Source organism: Pseudophryne corroboree, chromosome 11, assembly GCF_028390025.1.
Source record: "Pseudophryne corroboree isolate aPseCor3 chromosome 11, aPseCor3.hap2, whole genome shotgun sequence".
Taxonomy (NCBI): domain Eukaryota; kingdom Metazoa; phylum Chordata; class Amphibia; order Anura; family Myobatrachidae; genus Pseudophryne; species Pseudophryne corroboree.
Window position 1 is genome coordinate 311,237,261 of NC_086454.1, and position 18,609 is coordinate 311,255,869.

The window sequence follows — 18,609 nt, forward strand, 5'->3', positions numbered from 1 at the left end:
AGGCGCGGGCTGAGAAGCCGGCTGTCCCACAGCTGTTTTACGTCATCCAGCCTTGTAAGGAGTTGATATTGTCGTTTAATACCTTCCACCTATCCATCCACTCTGGTGTCGGCCCCACAGGGGACGACATCCCATTTATCGGCCTCTGCTCCACCTCCACGTAACCTTCCTCATCCCACATGTCGACACAGCCGTACCGACACACAGCACACACACAGGGAATGCTCTGACTGAGGACAGGACCCCACAAAGTCCTTTGGGGAGACAGAGAGAGAGTATGCCAGCACACACCAGAGCGCTATATAATGCAGGGATTAACACTATAACTGAGTGATTTTTTCCCCCAATAGCTGCTTGTATAAACAATATTGCACCTAAATTTAGTGCCCCCCCCCCCTCTCTTTTTAACCCTTTGAGCCTGAAAACTACAGGGGAGAGCCTGGGGAGCTGTCTTCCAGTTGCACTGTGAAGAGAAAATGGCGCCATTGTGCTGAGGGAGATAGCTCCGCCCCTTTTTCGCTGACTTTTCTCCCGCTTTTTTATGGATTCTGGCAGGGGTATTTATCACATATATAGCCTCTGGGGCTATATATTGTGATATATTTGCCAGCCAAGGTGTATTTATTGCTTCTCAGGGCCTCCCCCCCCAGCGCCCTGCACCCTCAGTGACCGGAGTGTGAAGTGTGTATGAGGAGCAATGGCGCACAGCTGCAGTGCTGTGCGCTACCTTGGTGAAGACTGATGTCTTCTGCCGCCGATTTTCTTCTTGCTTCTGGCTCTGTAAGGGGGCCGGCGGCGCGGCTCCGGGACCGAACACCAATGGCCGGTTCCATGCGGTCGATCCCTCTGGAGCTAATGGTGTCCAGTAGCCTAAGAAGCCCAAGCTACCACCAGTTAGGTAGGTTCGCTTCTTCTCCCCTTAGTCCCTCGCTGCAGTGAGTCTGTTGCCAGCAGATCTCACTGTAAAATAAAAAACCTAACATATACTTTCTTTCTAGGAGCTCAGGAGAGCCCCTAGTGTGCATCCAGCTCGGCCGGGCACAGGATTCTAACTGAAGTCTGGAGGAGGGTCATAGTGGGAGGAGCCAGTGCACACCAGGTAGTCCTAATTCTTTCTTAGCTGTGCCCAGTCTCCTGCGGAACCGCTATTCCCCATGGTCCTTACGGAGTCCCCAGCATCCACTAGGACGTTAGAGAAATTATCACTACAGGCTGATCCAACTTTGTTGTAATGTCCTTAAAACAAGTCAAAATGAGGCTCAGTAGTGTGTGTGGCCTCCACGTGCCTGTATGACCTCCCTACAACGCCTGGGTATGCTCCTGATGAGGTGGCGGATGGTCTCCTGAGGGATCTCCTCCCAGACCTGGACTACAGCATCCGCCAACTCCTGGACAGTCTGTGGTGCAATGGAGCGAGACATGATGTCCCAGATGTGCTCAATTGGATTCAGGTCTGGGGAACGGGCGGGACAGTCCATAGCATCAATGCCTTCGTCTTGCAGGAACTGCTGACACACTCCAGCCACATGAGGTCTAGCATTGTCTTGCATTAGGAGGAACCCAGGGCCAACCGCACCAGCATATGGTCTCACAAGGGGTCTGAGGATCTCATCTCGGTACCTAATGGCAGTCAGGCTACCTCTGGCGAGCACGTGGAGGGCTGTGCGGCCCCCCAAAGAAATGCCACCCAACACCATTACTGACCCACTGCCAAACCGGTCATGCTGGAGGATGTTGCAGGCAGAACGTTCTCCTTGGCGTCTCCAGACTCTGTCACGTCTGTCACATGTGCTCAGTGAGAACCTGCTTTCATCTGTGAAGAGCACAGGGCGCCAGTGGCGAATTTGCCAATCTTGGTGTTCTCTGGCAAATGCCAAACGTCCTGCACGGTGTTGGGCTGTAAGCACAACCCCCACCTGTGGACGTCGGGCCCTCATACCACCCTCATGGAGTCTGTTTCTGATCGTTTGAGTAGACACATGCACATTTGTGGCTTGCTGGAGGTCATTTTGCAGGGCTCTGGCAGTGCTCCTCCTGTTCCTCCTTGCACAAAGGCGGAGGTAGCGGTCCTGCTGCTGGGTTGTTGCCCTCCTACGGCCTCCTCCACGTCTCCTGATGTACTGGCCTGTCTACTGGTAGCGCCTCCATGCTCTGGACACTACGCTGACAGACACAGCAAACCTTCTTGCCACAGCTCGCATTGATGTGCCATCCTGGATGAGCTGCACTACCTGAGCCACTTGTGTGGGTTGTAGACTCCGTCTCATGCTACTACTAGAGTGAAAGCACCGCCAGCTTTTAAAAGTGAGCAAAACATCAGCCAGAAAGCATAGGAGCTGAGAAGTGGTCTGTGGTCACCACCTGCAGAACTCCTTTATTGGGGGTGTCTTGCTAATTGCCTATAATTTCCACCTGTTGTCTATTCCATTTGCACAACAGCATGTGAAACTGATTGTCAATCAGTGTTGCATCCTAAGTGGACATGTCGATTTCACAGAAGTGTGATTGACTTGGAGTTACATTGTGTTGTTTAAGTGTTCCCTTTATTTTTTTGAGCAGTGTGTATAATATATATATATATATATATATATATCCCTATCTGTATAGGGGTGGGGCACCAACATTTTATCATGCCTCCGGGTGACTGGGGCGAACTTACGCCACTGGCGCCACCTAGTCTGCTATTTCCACAACTGTACCAGCACTAAATCCTATAGAGTGAAGGCAGGGATGGACATCTGAAACCCAGCATCGAACGGTTGCCCGTCTTCTGACATCAACACATGGTTGGCTACTTGTCATTGCATCATAACCATACAATAATATAACCATCGATGGTTATACAGGTATCCACAGCTGAATTCAAACAGTCAACAGATGGGCAATGGAAGCAGCATCTGATGGCCGGCAACCATCGCAAACCTGGCATAAAAGTACTTCTATCAACTTCCGATGTCCATCCCTCTTACAGTACACTACGTCTGTAGATACACAGGGCCCGATTCAGACTAGTGGTTTACATATTACTCCAATGTTTGTGGGTCTGTGCAGACTCAGGATCCTGATTGTACACAGCCCTCCCTAAGCTGCAGCATTAATGATGTGCTGTACTCTTTGGGGACGCAGCAGCAACCGGGTCAGTTTTACAAAACGGGGACATGTCATCTTCGTTTTGTAGGTGTGCCAAACCCAGGTCCTGTGTAGTCGAATGCACACTTCCTGGACCCGGCTGACCAGTTCCTAGGATGGCGAGTCGATGCTGCATTCTTGGACACAGTACTCAGCTCACAGATGCATGCAACAGGCGACTATTTCCTACAGAAGCTTTCTGCTGCATTTGCATTTTATTTGTACGGTATTGCACAGCTGCTTCCCTGCGACTCTGTAATGAAGTACAAGTCAGAATCAGGCCCATAGTCCTGTGTTATTATGTTTCTTATTCACAACTGGAAATTGTTGCAGCAAATGCTGGGCGTTCAGTGCCATTTGTGAACTGGCAAACCGGCAGACTGCTCTGGCCAAGCTGTGAGTTAACCCTTCTTTCTATGGACCAGTATTAGCGGATTATGGGCCTAATTCATAGATGTACGCAGCCCGATGGTGTTAAGAGTTTCACATGTGCAGATGCTGCACTGCAACAGGCATTGTCTCAAAAGATGGAAGCGTCACCGGAGCCATCGCAAAAAACTCATTCGCAATTGCCTACACACTGGCAGCCTATACGCAGTTACGGAGAACATCGAAGCTAAGGGTTGCCCTATGGCTGCAGCAATAGCGACGCCGGCGCCATGTTTCTCTGCGTACGTGATGACAGCTGACAGCAGATACACACCAGAGAAACAGCCATGACACGCCTGCGTTTTTGATGCCACTCCCCGATAACACCTCCAAACGGTCACTTCCTGTCAATCACTTTTCCATGAAATCTTTATTGCGAGCGAGATTGCCGCGGCACCTCGGCGCATGTGCAGTCTGACGATAATCACCCCTTGCCTACAAACCTGAATTAGGCCCAATTCAGCTGTGTTACTTACAAACATCTCTGAATCAGGCTATATTTTCCAAGACATGGAGGCTATAATCAGCAATACACAATTATTCTTACTTCTACAATAGGGATGCTGCTACTAAATAGGTCCCAAATACTTCAGGACCGCAAGACATATTGGACTTTGTTACTGTTCCGCAACCAAGGTTTAAATGACATTAAATTAACTAATTTCAAAAAAACATCTCTGCATCTGGGATATGACTGGGTGTAGTATGATTCTCCGGTGCTTGGGATCCCGGCGCCAGGATCCTGACCGCCAGAATGCCGGCAGCAGTGCGAGCGCAAAAGAGCCCCTTGCGGGCTCACTGCACTCACCACTCTGCGGGCACGGTGGTACGCTACGTTCTTTAGTCTCCCACAGGGGGTGTCATGGACAACCCAAGAGGGAGATTAGTTGTCGGTATACCGGCGGTAGAGATTCCGGTGCCGGGATCCCGACAGCCGGTATATCAAGTGCCGCCCCATATGACTGTGTGTTTTCACGTAATATAGGCATGCTGAATTCAGTGGAAACATCTTATTTTCTCTATGACTTCACATTTATTAGATTTACACAACTAAAAAAGCGGTAATAGTTATAGCTGAAAAAAGCATAAGTAAAAATTGAATCTCTATAGCAGGCACTCCCAACCACGGTTCTCAAGGTACACTAACAGTCCAGGTTTTAGTGATATCCATGCTTGAGCACAGGTGAGTTCATTAGTACCTCAGTCATTTTGATCTAACCATCTGTGTTGAAGTCTGGATATCACTAAATCCTGCCCTGTTAGTGTGCCTTGAAGACAGAGGGTCCCCTCTTTCCTGGGGTACCAGATTTTAGAAAATCGGCCATGGGGAACCAAAGATATCTGACTTAAAAGCAGTAGTCCCCATCCAAGCCTGTTAATTGTTCATCCCAGCCAGATATCTCTGGTTCTGTCTGACTCTCCCCTTTTAGTGGATACTGGCAGCTTGTCTCTGCTATGACCAGAACCAGAGATATCAGCCTTCCAGCAGCTGGTCCCTGCTCCAGCTTCACACGCCTGGTATGCAGCATTATATTTGTTGGTGGATTGCTCTGGCTCCTGAACTCTGATCCCCAAATCCCCAGTACCTCCTGAAAGGTGTCCCCAGTACCTCCTGAAAGGCTGGACTCTCTAGTGTTTATTTCCATTAAAGCTTAGAAATCTATTTTCAGGAACTTGAGATATCTGCAGTCAAGCAAGCTGCCCTCCCACCAGAAAATGATAAATATTAAGCCCACTCCACTATCCACTCCTCCCGTGTATTAAACACCCCCTACCACTCTAGAACTCGTGTAATAGGTACCCTTCATTCAGCTCAATGCCCCATCTACAGTTTAGTGTACTCCATCCAGCTCCTGCTGATAGCACCCCATCCCTGGAGGATGGGTAGAGGGCCCAGTGCATTGCTGTGCCCAGGGGCCTACACTGCTGTTAAGACGGCCATGTTGCCCTGCCATTGTTAAGGGCCCTACACACTGGGCGATAATACTCAAAGATATGAACGATCTCGTTCATTAATGAACGAGATACCGTTCATATCTTTGAGGGTGGAGGCACCAGCGATGAACAATGCGCTGCCCCGTGCTCGTTCATCGCTGGTGCCCCGTCGCTTGTGCATGCAGGTCAATATGGACGGTCTCGTCCATATCTGCCTGCACTGCGATGGAGCCGGGTGACGGGGGGAGTGAAGAAACTTCACTCCCCGTCACTGCCCCCCAGCCGCCGGGTCGCCCGTATCCGCCGTCGTGCAGCTCGGCGGCGGATTGTGGAATGTGTAGGGCCCATAACACACACACACACGGCCTGATTCAGCATGGATTAAAACCATGTGCGAGCAGGTGGGGCAGATGTAACATGTGCAGAGAGAGTTAGATTTGGGTGTGTTATTTTGTTTCTGTGCAGGGTAAATACTGGCTGCTTTATTTTTACTCTGCAATTTAGGTTTCAGTTTGAACACCCCACCCAAATCTAACTCTCTCTGCACATGTTACATCGGTCCCACCTGCAGTGCACATGGTTTTGTCCATTTGAGAAAAATGTGCTTTTGCGATACATGCTGAATCAGGCCCATAGTAATGCAGTCACCCAGTGATAGTCACACACAATATACCCAATTATAACATACTGTAACCGTCAGGTACAAAGTTCTCTGCTCCTGGACTTCCCTCTGACCCTGTGATTGCTGTCACCTGTGTTAAACTCCCTCCGGTCTTTAGGTCGACAGTAACTAGGTCGGCCACTTTTGGTCGACAGTAACTAGGTCGACAGGTCAAAAGGCCGGCATGAATTTTTCACAATTTTCATCTTTTTTTGAACGTTTTCATACTTAACGATCCATGTGGACTACGATTGGGAATAGAAACCTGTGCCGAGGGCAGCGGTAGCAGAGCGAGACACCTTGCGAGGGGACACGGTGCACTAATTGGGGTTCCCGGTTACTGTACAGAGAAAACGACACCCAAAAAACCATAAAAAAAACACACGTCGACCTTTTGACCTGTCGATCTAGAGACCCTGTTGACCTTCCATACCACACCCCTCAACAATCACCCAGCACAGGTGATAGTAATCATAAAAGAAGTGGGAAGTCCAAGAGCAGTGCATTTTGTATCTAGTGCAAGGGGGTCAGAAATAATTTCTCTCATTGACAGTCACACGTGTATAGTGTCACTTGGTGACAGTCACACATGGGCAGGTGCAGCATCAGTCACACAAACAGGTATAGGCTCTATCCGCGACAGTCACGCGTGCGGGAGCAGCGCCTCCCGGTGACAGTCACGCGCGCGGGTGCAGCGCCTCCCGGTGACAGTCACGCGCGCGGGTGCAGCGCCTCCCGGTGACAGTCACGCGCGCGGGTGCAGCGCCAGCATCTTTCAGAGACAGTCACACACGGGTATAGCTTCTCTCAGCGACAGTCACACACACGCGGGTATAGTGTCTCTCAGTGTCAGTTACACACACGGGTACAGTGTCTCTCAGTGACCGTCACACACACGGGTACAGCATCTATCAGTGACAGGCACACACATGGGTATAGTGTTTCTCAGTCACGCGCGCGGGTGCAGCGTCTCTCAGTGACAGTCACACACACCTGTACAGTGTCTCTCAGCGACAGTCACACATGGGTGTAGCACCAGCGTCTCTCAGTGACAGTCACACACACGGGTACGGTGTCTCTCAGTGACAGTCACACACACGGGTACGGTGTCTCTCAGTGACAGTCACACACACGGGTACGGTGTCTCTCAGTGACAGTCACACACAGGTACGGCGTCTCTCAGCGACTGTCACACACAGGTATGGTGTCTCTGAGTCGCACACACGGGTGTAGCATCTCTCAGCGACAGTCACACACGCGGTTGTAGCTTCTCTCAGCGACAGTCACACACGCGGGTCTAGTGTCTCTCAGTCACACTCACGGGTACAGCTTCTCTCAGTGACAGTAACACACACAGGAACAGTGTCTCTCAGTGACAGTCATACACGGTTACAGTGTCTCTCAGTGACAGTCACACACGGGTGTAGTATCAGCGTATCTCAGAGACAGTCACACACGGGTACGGTGTCTCTCAGAGACAGTCACACACGGGTACGGTGTCTCTCAGTGACAGTCACACACGGGTACGGTGTCTCTCAGTGACAATCACACACGGGTACGGTGTCTCTCAGTGACAGTCACACACAGGTACGGTGTCTCTCAGTGACAGTCACACACGGGTACGGTGTCTCTCAGTGACAGTCACACACAGGTACGGTGTCTCTCAGTGACAGTCACACACGGGTACGGTGTCTCTCAGTGACAGTCACACACAGGTACGGTGTCTCTCAGTGACAGTCACACACAGGTACGGTGTCTCTCAGTGACAGTCACACACACGGGTGTAGCATCTCTCAGGGACAGTTACACACGGGTGTAGCACCAGAATTTCTCAGTGACAGTCACACACGGGTACAGCTTCTCTCAGTGATAGGCACACACATGGATATAGTGTTTCTCAGTCACGCGCGCGGGTGCAGCGTCTACCAGCGACAGTCACGCGCGCGGGTGCAGCGTCTACCAGCGACAGTCACGCGCACGGGTGCAGCGTCTACCAGCGACAGTCACGCGCACGGGTGTAAGCGGTACAGTGTCTCTCAGTAAGTCACACATGGGTACACAGTGTCTCTCAGCGACAGTCACACACGGGTGTAGCGTCTCTCAGCGACAGTCACACACAGTGTAGCACCAGCGTCTCTCAGTGACAGTCACACACACGGGTATAGTGTCTCAGTGACACACACAGGTACAGTGTCGTTCAGTAACAGTCACACACACACGAGTACAGTGTCCCTCAGTGACAGTCACACATGGGTACAGCATCTCTCAGTGACAGTCACACACACGGGTATAGCGTCTCTCAGTGACAGTCACACACACAGGTAGAGTGTGTCTCAGTGACAGTCACACACGGTATGGTGTCTCAGTGAGAGTCACACACAGGTATAGTGTCTCTCAGTCACACCACATATGGGTGTAGCATCTCTCAGCGACAGTCACACATAGGTACAGTGTCTCTCAGCGACAGTCACACACGGGTGTAGCGTCTCTCAGTGACAGTCACACATGGGCACAGTGTCTCTCAGCGACAGTCAGACACGGTGTAGCGTCTCTCAGTGACAGTCACACATGGGTACAGCGTCTCTCAGTGACAGTCACACACACGGGTATTGTGTCCTCAGTCATACACACGGGTGTAGTGTCTCTAAACGACAGTCAGACACGGGTGTAGCACCAGCGTCTCTCAGTGACAGTCACAAACACAGGTTCAGCTTCTCTCAGTGACAGTCACACACGGTTACAGCATCTCAGTGACAGTTACGCATACGGGTACAGTGTCTCTCAGTGACAGTCACACACACGAGTACAGTGTCTCTCAGTGACAGTCACACACGAGTACAGCGTCACTAAGTGACAGTCACACACAGGTAGAGCGTCTCTCAGTGACAGTCACGCATACGGGTACAGTGTCTCTCAGTGACAGTCACGCATACGGGTACAGTGTCTCCCAGTGACAGTCACACACGAGTACAGCGTCACTAAGTGACAGTCACACACGGGTAGAGCGTCTCTCAGTGACAGTCACGCATACGGGTACAGTGTCTCTCAGTGACAGTCACGCATACGGGTACAGTGTCTCCCAGTGACAGTAACACACGGGTACAGTGTGACAGTCACACACACGGGTAGTGTCTCCCAGTGACAGTCACACATGGGTACAGTGTCTCTCAGTGACAGTCACACACACCGTTACAGTGTCTCCCAGTGACAGTCACACATGGGTACAGTGTCTCTCAGTGACAGTCACACACACCGTTACAGTGTCTCCCAGTGACAGTCACACATGGGTACAGTGTCTCCCAGTGACAGTCACACACGAGTACAGCGTCACTAAGTGACAGTCACACACGGGTAGAGCGTCTCTCAGTGACAGTCACGCATACGGGTACAGTGTCTCTCAGTGACAGTCACGCATACGGGTACAGTGTCTCCCAGTGACAGTAACACACGGGTACAGTGTGACAGTCACACACACGGGTAGTGTCTCCCAGTGACAGTCACACATGGGTACAGTGTCTCCCAGTGACAGTCACACATAGGTACAGTGTCTCCCAGTGACAGTCACACACACCGTTACAGTGTCTCCCAGTGACAGTCACACACACCGTTACAGTGTCTCCCAGTGACAGTCACACATGGGTACAGTGTCTCTCAGTGACAGTCACACACACCGTTACAGTGTCTCCCAGTGACAGTCACACATGGGTACAGTGTCTCCCAGTGACAGTCACACACACCGTTACAGTGTCTCCCAGTGACAGTCACACATGGGTACAGTGTCTCTCAGTGACAGTCACACACACCGTTACAGTGTCTCCCAGTGACAGTCACACATGGGTACAGTGTCTCTCAGTGACAGTCACACACACCGTTACAGTGTCTCCCAGTGACAGTCACACATGGGTACAGGGTCTCCCAGTGACAGTCACAGATGGGTACAGTGTCTCTCAGTGACAGTCATACACACGGTAACGGCAGGGACCCCGGTATTACCGGCTGTGAGTCCGGGGCTCGCTGCTGGGTTCCCGCCATGGCCGCTATTCTCCGTCAGTATGAGCGCGGTCAGTACTGAGGACACTGAGTTCCCGCCGCTCAGCAGTGGCGAGCGTTATTACCCCGCCCTGGTCACTATGACAACAGCATCTGTTACCATAGCAACGCTTACAGCGTTACGCCACGCCCCCGGCGGTTACTCCGCCCCACGCGCCTGGGCTGACCCAGGAACCTACGCAGCGGCTCCCTGTTCCCCGCCGTTGCCAGGGGAATGTTATCGGCGCTGCACCCATTGAATTGGATGGCGGTGTGGAGAGTTACCCTGACTGAGAGCTGGGTGTGCAGCAGAGCCGGGCTGCAGCCGGCTGCGGCAGGTAACGGAGGCCTGGAGCAAGGTGTAGTGTTATAGGCCAGGGGCCAGGCTCTGCGGCCGCATAATGGCCACATTTTCCCCAATGACAACTGAGGTGATGACGTCAGAGCTCACCTAGTATACATAATGACGTCAGAGACCACAATAATACGTATTCACATTAGCTTATTTATTATACGTGATGATGTCAGAGTTTCCGTTATATGTGATGACGTCAGACCTCGCATCTTATATGATATCAGAGAGCTCATCTGACATACACGATGACATCAGAGCTAGCCTATTATATTCTATGATGTCACAACTCCCCTATTAAAAGTGATGACCTCAGGGAGTACCCCATTATAAGTGATGACGTCAGAACTCACCTGTTATCCGTGATGACATCAGAGAGCTCCCCTAATATACGTGATGATGTCAGAGAGCTCATCTGTTGCACATGATGACATCAAAACTAGGGAGGCCAATCCCGGGCCGTTTTTTCAATCCCGGGATTCGGGATTGAAAAACGATCAATCCCGGGATTCCCGGGATTGCAGTAGGGATCAGCAAAGGGTGTAGGGAGCAGCGCTGGAGGGTAGGTAGCGGTGCGGGAGGGTGTAGGTAGCGGCGGGGAAGGGAGGGAGGGTGTAGGTAGCAGTGCAGGAGGGTGTAGGTAGCTGGGCGGGCCACGGGAGGGTGTAGGTAGCTGGGCGGGCCACGGGAGGGTGTAGGTAGCTGGGCGGGAGGGTGACGTTAGCGGTGCGGAGGTTGTAGGTAGCTGGGCGGGAGGGTGTACAGTAGGTAGCGGGGAGGGTTGGTAGGGAGGCTGGGTGTAACTTAAGTAATAACACTTACTATTAGGTGGGCGCCAGCCATGGACACACTGAACGCAGCGGCATTTCAAATGAAGCACCGGCCACCAGCCAACCAGAGCAGGCGGACCAGCAGTCAATCAGGGAAGCGGCCGCAGCAGTCGCTCCTGATTGGCTGCAGCGGCAGCTTCCCTGATTGGCTGCCGGTCGGCCAGCTCTGATTGGCTGGCGTCCGGCGCCACATTTGAAGTGTCGCCGTGTTCAGCGTTCGTCTATGGCTGCCGCCCGCCTAAGTGTAAGTAGTATTACTTACACACACTCCCTCCCGCAGTGCAATCCCGTGAATCCCGGGATTGGATGCTCCAATCCCGGGATTCAAATCCCGGCATTTTTGGGCTCAAATCCCGGGATCCCGCCGATCCCGATCCCGGGATTGGCCTCCCTAATCAAAACTCATTTATACAGATACCACTTACAGTACATTTTAACACAGCCGGAGACACAAGCTCATGAGCTGTGTATTATTGTTACCATATACAAGAAATCACATGAGCACAGTATGAAACAGAGAAAATTGCTGCATCTGTATACAAATGATACAAAATAAGGTTCTTGTTAAACACGGACTCCATCCATCAGTCCAGGGAGGATCCCCAACATCCCCGCCGCCAGCTGTTTAGTCACAAGGTGGGCATTGTGGTCCTCACAGGGGGAATGAGCGATACGGCAGAGGAGCACATCCTATGTGCCAGTGGGCACCTGTACTCCAGGTAACCATAATAAAGATAAAGTGTACAGGGGGCACCTTATTTCCTTGCCGCCTTTAGCCCTAATGACTGGTGGGCAGAGTACATGTTTCAAGTGATGCTCAAATAAATAACAAGTACCCATTACGGCATAAGGAAGTGATAAAGCAGTGATAAGTGCAAGGTGATAAAACGCACCAGCCAATCAGCTACTGTTAATTTACATATTGGAGCTGATTGGCTGCTGCGTTGATCACCTTGCATTTATCACTTCCTTATGCCTTCTCCAGGTTAATACATCTGCCCCAATGTGTTCTGTAACATTTTAATTAAACAATCCTGGTTGGAGCTCCAATGTCTCATTGTGACTAATAGATAATAATAATTCAAAATGAATAATTAGCCAGTTTTGAATTTTCCCTCCTGTATGTAGTGTATTCCCAGACAGAAGTAATTAGGAACGGCCCCTGCTGCCTTAGGAGTTCTACAATTAATGATTGACAGCCCTGACAACTATTCCTTGTACTAGACAGGCTCTTCCATTGTATCTATTACCGTACCCTACTCTGAACTTGGTCGTCATTCTGCTGTGATCATTACTAATTACTTCTCCAGAGACGGTGAAGACAATTAGTCTGCAAGGGACATTACGGGAGAAGATCCTGAGCCTGGGAGATGCATTTAAGAATTTTAAAAGCCTCCGATCACTGGACTTGTCTAGAAACATAATTGTCAGTTTACAGGTAAGTGACAACACAGTAAACGTCTATCCCATATGCTTGCATTGCGCATAGACAGGCATATATTAATAAGAAGACATTATACAAATATTTGTATTAATAAGATTTAATTGTCTTTAAAACCTAAAATATACTCTTGTATTATAGAGCTTCTACTGGAACTCACAAACTGTATGTAAAAGGTCAGAGAGCACAAGACGGGGCAGTTTTTTTTCTATCCATATTAAAATACTAGTCTGTACGCCTATGGAACCCACAGCATCTAAAATGACTAGGGGCCTAATCCAGATCTGAGCGCTGCTATGCTTTTTCAAACAGCGGGCGATCAGATACTAACTGCGCATGTCTGTGCCGCAATGCGAACGCACGTCGGACGGCTACAATAGGCATCGGCGGTCAGCGACGGGATGGTGCAAAGGATCCATTCGCACAGGCGTACGCAAGGCGATTGACAGGAAGTGGCCGTTTGTGGGTGGTAACTGACCGTTTCCAGGGAGTGTCCGGAAAAACGCAGGCGGGCTCAAGCGTTTTCAGGGAGGGTGTCTGACGTCAGCTCCGGCCCCGATCAGTAGGCTTCAATCGTACTGGAAGAGTAAGTCCTGGGCTGCGCAGAGACTGCTCAAACTGATTTATAGCAGCTCTGCTACACATAGGGACCAGGGCCGGCGCCACCATTAGGCAGCTGCCTATGGGTGCCTGCCACTGGAGGGCGGCACGCTTCCACTAAACTTACTTTTTTTTAAAATCAACTGCCCCTGGAGGATGCGCCCACAGATTGTGTCCCAGGCAATCCCCTCACCGCATCCCCCGAGCCTGTCCCTTCCACACACAGCTGCATGTTCGGCTCCGTCGTCGCCTCCTCCGATTCCAGTCAAACAGCAGAATAGCCGCTGTTCTGTTATATTTAATTTGTAAATACAATATAAGCTATATTATGGAATGGGTACTTAATAGGTTAAATTGCATTTTAGGGGCGTGGCCACGACGGCTAAGGAGTAGGCAGCAGGTCTCGGGAGCTCCCCGGCCACCAAACTCCTGATACCCATCCTTATTCCCTCTGGTGCTCCTACCCGGCCGAATCGCTCACCCTGCACTGCTGGGCACTGCCGGGCGTCCCTATCCGTGCTCTCCGGGTCCCGTAGACGCGGCTCTCACCGACATCCGGCCCTGCGGCCTACAAGTTCTCCGGATCCCCGGCCTCGATTTTGGCGGCCTCGATCGCGGGACACCCGGAGCTCGAGTGGCGGGCTGCCGCTGCTGCCGGAGCCCGCAAAAGGACTGTGGGGGGGAGATAGCCTCTCCTCTGCCTCCAGGGCTGCAACCTGGGTCCCTGAAGTGACCCTGAAGACGGGAGAACAAACAGGTACTCCTGGGGAAGGGGAAGAGGAAGGGACACTGCGGCCATTTTGGGAGTGAATGATAAAGGCTGCTGCTAATGCCTGCACATTTGATGGGCTGCCTGATGGAACTCTCCTGTGACCAGTGAGCCTTTGCTATTTGGGACCTCACTATCAGTTGCTCACTCACTCTCAGCCTCTCAGTATCTATACTACCTATACTGACTCAACATACTGCTGGAAGCACAGTCAGGTGTCTTTTGCTGCACAGCTCTCCCATTCTACCACATAAGAGATGCATTAGTAATTGGAACTGACTGCGTCGCTATACTGCACTAATATCCTTCAGTGTGCTACGCACCGACATCCTGCCCTTGCCTTCCGAAGTTGCTGCAAGATTCTCCCTCTTCAATATTACTGTACATATTGCTGCTACTTCTACACAAGCCTGCATTCTCTATCCATTGATATTTTGATATAAGGACTGGGCACGGTTGCTTCCCGCCACTAATTGAGGGCGTCCTCGCTCCTACCGCCTTCTCATTATACTTCTACACGGAACACCCTGCCCTAGGGTGGTTGTGACTGCTCCTGTTCAATATGGTTAAGGGAGGCCAAAGTGCGGCTGCGGCCAAGCTAGAAAGATATGCCAGACAACCCACACCCAGGGTGTCGTCGGCTCCCTCTCCTACCCATTCTGATTCCCCCTCCGTGTCTGCGGCTGGCTCCCCGGGGGTGGCGGAGGCGCCGTCTATTCAACAGGTGCTGGAGGCTATAGCTGGCAGTGAGCAACGTCTATCCGACAAGATGGAGAAGGTGCAGTGTGACCTATCCTTACTCCGACAAGATGTCCAGCGCATTCGTGAGAGAGTGGGTGAGGCGGAGACAAGGGTCTCCAACCTGGAAGATATGTGTGGACCCCTGAAGCAGTCCGTATCCACGGTGACCCAACAAGTCTCCTCCCTCCAGACTAAGCTTTTGGACATGGAGGGAAGACTGCGTAGGAACAATGTCAGATTTGTGGGCCTACCTGAAAGAGAAGAGGGCTCGCAGCCGGAGGACTTCCTCGAATCTTGGCTCAAGGAGATGTATGGCGCTGAGTCCTTTACGGCCCAATTTGCGGTGGAGCGTGCACATAGGATACCATCTCGGCCACTACCTCCTGGTGCCCCTCCTCGCACCTTCATTGCCAAATTCCTACATTATAAGGACCGGGACTCAGTTCTTCGCCTAGGTCGCACAAAGGGCCCGCTGGTCCGTAATGGAGTCAAGGTGTCGGCCTTCCCGGACTTTGCCGCAGACGTCCAGAAGGACAGAGCCCAGTTTATGCCCATTAAGCGGCGTCTGCGAGACCTCAACATTCCGTATTCCATGCTGTTTCCTTCAAGGCTCCGAGTTGTGGCGGACGGGGAGACCAAGTTTTTTAATTCCCCCAGGGAAGCGGCACAATGGCTGGACAGATTTGCGCCGGGTGCTCGACAGCTGGCTCCGGACTGATCTCCTGAGTTGCAGGAGCTGGGTCTGGGCTATCGGAGGGAACGATCTTAGATCGGGGAGCCCCCCTCCTTTGCATTGGTGGCTCAAGACTTACCGTCCAAGTGGTGTTGGTTAGAGGTTTAGTTGAGAATCTAGGCCTACTCAGCACTTGGTAGTTTGGGTTGTTGGTTTGGGATATAAGTATGCCGGTGTTCTGGGGGGTATACGGGGAGGGGAGGGATAATTGGGAAGCTGCTAGTTGCGGCTCTCTTTGCTGCTGTTTTTGGTTTTCTTTCTTTAGTTTGTTATTTTTCTTACCTGAGTTTTTTTTGAAGCAAGGATGTTTATTAATTCAGTCGCTATGGATTATAATGCTGGGCTTATGTACGTCATGTGTTACTGGTATTACTGATGTTGGTTCTCAGTTGTATTCTGGGAAATGTCTATCCGGGAGACACATAGAGTCTACATGGAGTCATGACTAATCTGAGGCTGTTGGCATGGAATGTCCGAGGTCTGAATAACAAAATCAAACGATCTCTGGTTTTAAATATGATTAAGAAATATGACCCGGACATTGCATGCCTCAGTGAGACCCACTTAGAGGGACATAGGTTATTGTCTTTACGCCGGGCCTGGGTGGGATGGGCTTACCACGCCTCTCACTCTTCCTTTTCTAGGGGTGTCTCGGTTCTGATTAAAAAATCAGTGCAATTTGAATTACTGTCGATCAAAACTGACCCATATGGAAGATTTGTATTTATGGAATGTAAACTGAGCTCCCAGCCCTATTACATATTAGCGGTGTATGTCCCCCCTCCCTTTTCATATGCTGTGTTGCAGCAGGCTGCCTCTTTCATCGCTTCATCTCCCACTACCCCAGTGATATGCCTGGGTGACTTTAATAACATCCTAGATTTGTCCTTGGATCGATGGCACTCCCCGAGTGTTGCGCTGGCGAGTGGTGGCCCTACTAAGTTTGCAGATTTCTTGGATAGCTTGCAGTGGGTTGATGTGTGGAGGCTCCGTCACCCTACGGCCCGCCAGTTCTCCTGTTTTTCCAGTACTCATGGCTCCTTTTCCAGGATTGACCTGATGCTAGTGTCCCCTGCCCTTGTCCCGGGGATCATTGACATTCATTATGAGGCCCGAGGGGTCTCTGACCACTCCCCCATGTTGATGACTATCGCTGTGGGAAGTCAGAGGGGGCACTCTTATTGGAAGCTGCACCCCTCTTGGCTGACCCAGCTTGGTGACTGCAGTGACCTCGAGACTCAATGGGGGGGGTACTTTAACGATAATGTAGGGTCAGCCCCGGCTACGATAGTTTGGGATTCATTTAAGGCTTTTTTGAGAGGTTCATATATTGGACGCATAGCGGCTCATAAAGTATCCTCCAGGGAGAAGGAACAGGCCCTTGAAAGGGACGCCAGGGAACTGGAGTCCCAATACCTGCTAGATGGGGCCCCCACTACGAAGGTACGCTGGCTAGTGGCTCAGTCGGCTTGGATGGCCCACCTGTCCGACAAAAACTCACGCTCCCTCCTTTTCAAGGCCACTAATATTTATATGCAGGCTGATAGGACGGGGGGACTCTTGGCCCGTCTGATACACTACGATCGGCCTGGGTCTACGATCACCCAGATGTCCGATGGGGATGGCTCCTTTGTTGACACCACGCCGGACATTGCGCAGTTGTTTAGATCTTATTACTCTGGTGTTTATAGCTCACAATTGACGTGCTCTACTCTTGACATCTCGCACTACCTGGGGGATATTGCGTTGCCCGCACTCTCCCCTGAGGCCTATGAGCTGCTGGAGGCGCCCTTGACGCTCGAGGAGGTGACTGCGGCCATTGGTATGTCCCCTAATGGCAAGGCTCCGGGGTGTGACGGGATTCCCTCTGAGGTTTACAAAACTCATACAGATTTCTTTGGACCCAGACTCCATGCCCTATACTTGGATATATTTGCCAATAATGAGCTTCCCCTCTCTATGTCAGAGGCAATTATAATAGTGATTCCAAAGCCCGGTAAGGACCCTGGGTCTCCAGACTCCTATAGGCCGATTTCCCTGATTCCCACCGATGCTAAGATCCTGGCAAAGATATTGGCAGTACGGCTTAACACAGTGATCACCTCCCTCGTTCACTCGGATCAGACTGGCTTCATGCCAGGGAAGTCCACATCTATTAATCTACGTAGACTATATACCATTCTGCAACTCCCACATGACTCCCCTTCTGACTCGGCTGTGGTCTCGCTAGACGCGGCCAAGGCTTTTGACAGCGTTGAATGGGCTTATTTATGGGAGGTGATGGCTCGTATGGGCTTTGGACCCAACTTTATCAGTTGGACTAAACTACTGTATCAACATCCGAGTGCCAGGATCTTGGTGAACGGCTATGTATCCCCCTCTTTCCAGCTATCCCGTGGGACTAGACAGGGCTGCCCCCTATCCCCCGCACTGTTTGCCTTGGCCATTGAGCCCCTGGCCTGTCTGATAAGATCACACCCAGATATTGTGGGAATCAGTACGGGCTCACGTGAGGATAGAATAGCTCTTTATGCTGACGACATGTTGCTGTTCTTGCAAGATTACACCAAGTCAATGCCCACTCTGCTACGGGTGATTGAGTGCTTTGGTGATCACTCGGGACTTAGAATTAACTGGTCTAAATCGTACATTATGCCAGTCATAGGCCCCCCCCCTACTATTCCCAAAATCCCCCTGCCACTACGTTGGACGATACAATTTAAATACCTCGGGATTCAAATAACTAGTGACCCTTCCGATTTTGTCCCTCTGAACCTGGACCCAGCCATGCAGTGGATTATGGGCAAATCCAAAGCTTGGTGTAAGCTTCCACTGACGGTGTCTGGCAGGGTCAATCTCATTAAAATGATTATACTCCCCAAACTTTTATACATTATTCTCCAGTCCCCGGTATATATTTATCCGCTATTCTTTAGAAAATTAAATAGTGTTCTATCCTC

General features: G+C 51.1%; 2 protein-coding genes across 7 annotated transcripts in view; one reads left to right on the forward strand and one right to left on the reverse strand.

The window, feature by feature from the left end:
- The window catches only part of LOC134968772 (BTB/POZ domain-containing protein KCTD19-like), a 175,182-nt gene extending 164,886 nt beyond the window's left edge, over nt 1–10,296 (reverse strand). The window contains exon 1 of the mRNA XM_063944259.1: nt 10,148–10,296. Within this exon, the coding sequence (XP_063800329.1) occupies nt 10,148–10,186 (39 nt within the window). The 5' untranslated portion in view covers nt 10,187–10,296. The remainder of the gene's footprint in view (nt 1–10,147) is intronic.
- A 41-nt stretch (nt 10,297–10,337) lies between these two features.
- LOC134969572 (leucine-rich repeat-containing protein 36-like) overlaps nt 10,338–18,609 on the forward strand; it is a 34,190-nt gene continuing 25,918 nt past the window's right edge. For 3 of the 6 annotated variants that reach the window (XM_063945613.1, XM_063945614.1, XM_063945610.1), the window contains exons 1-2: nt 10,338–10,521; nt 12,676–12,803. In XM_063945613.1, coding sequence (XP_063801683.1) covers nt 10,419–10,521; nt 12,676–12,803 — 231 coding nt within the window. In that variant the 5' untranslated portion in view covers nt 10,338–10,418. The remainder of the gene's footprint in view (nt 10,522–12,675; nt 12,804–18,609) is intronic. The other 3 variants (XM_063945609.1, XM_063945611.1, XM_063945612.1) reach the window with 1 other exon arrangement.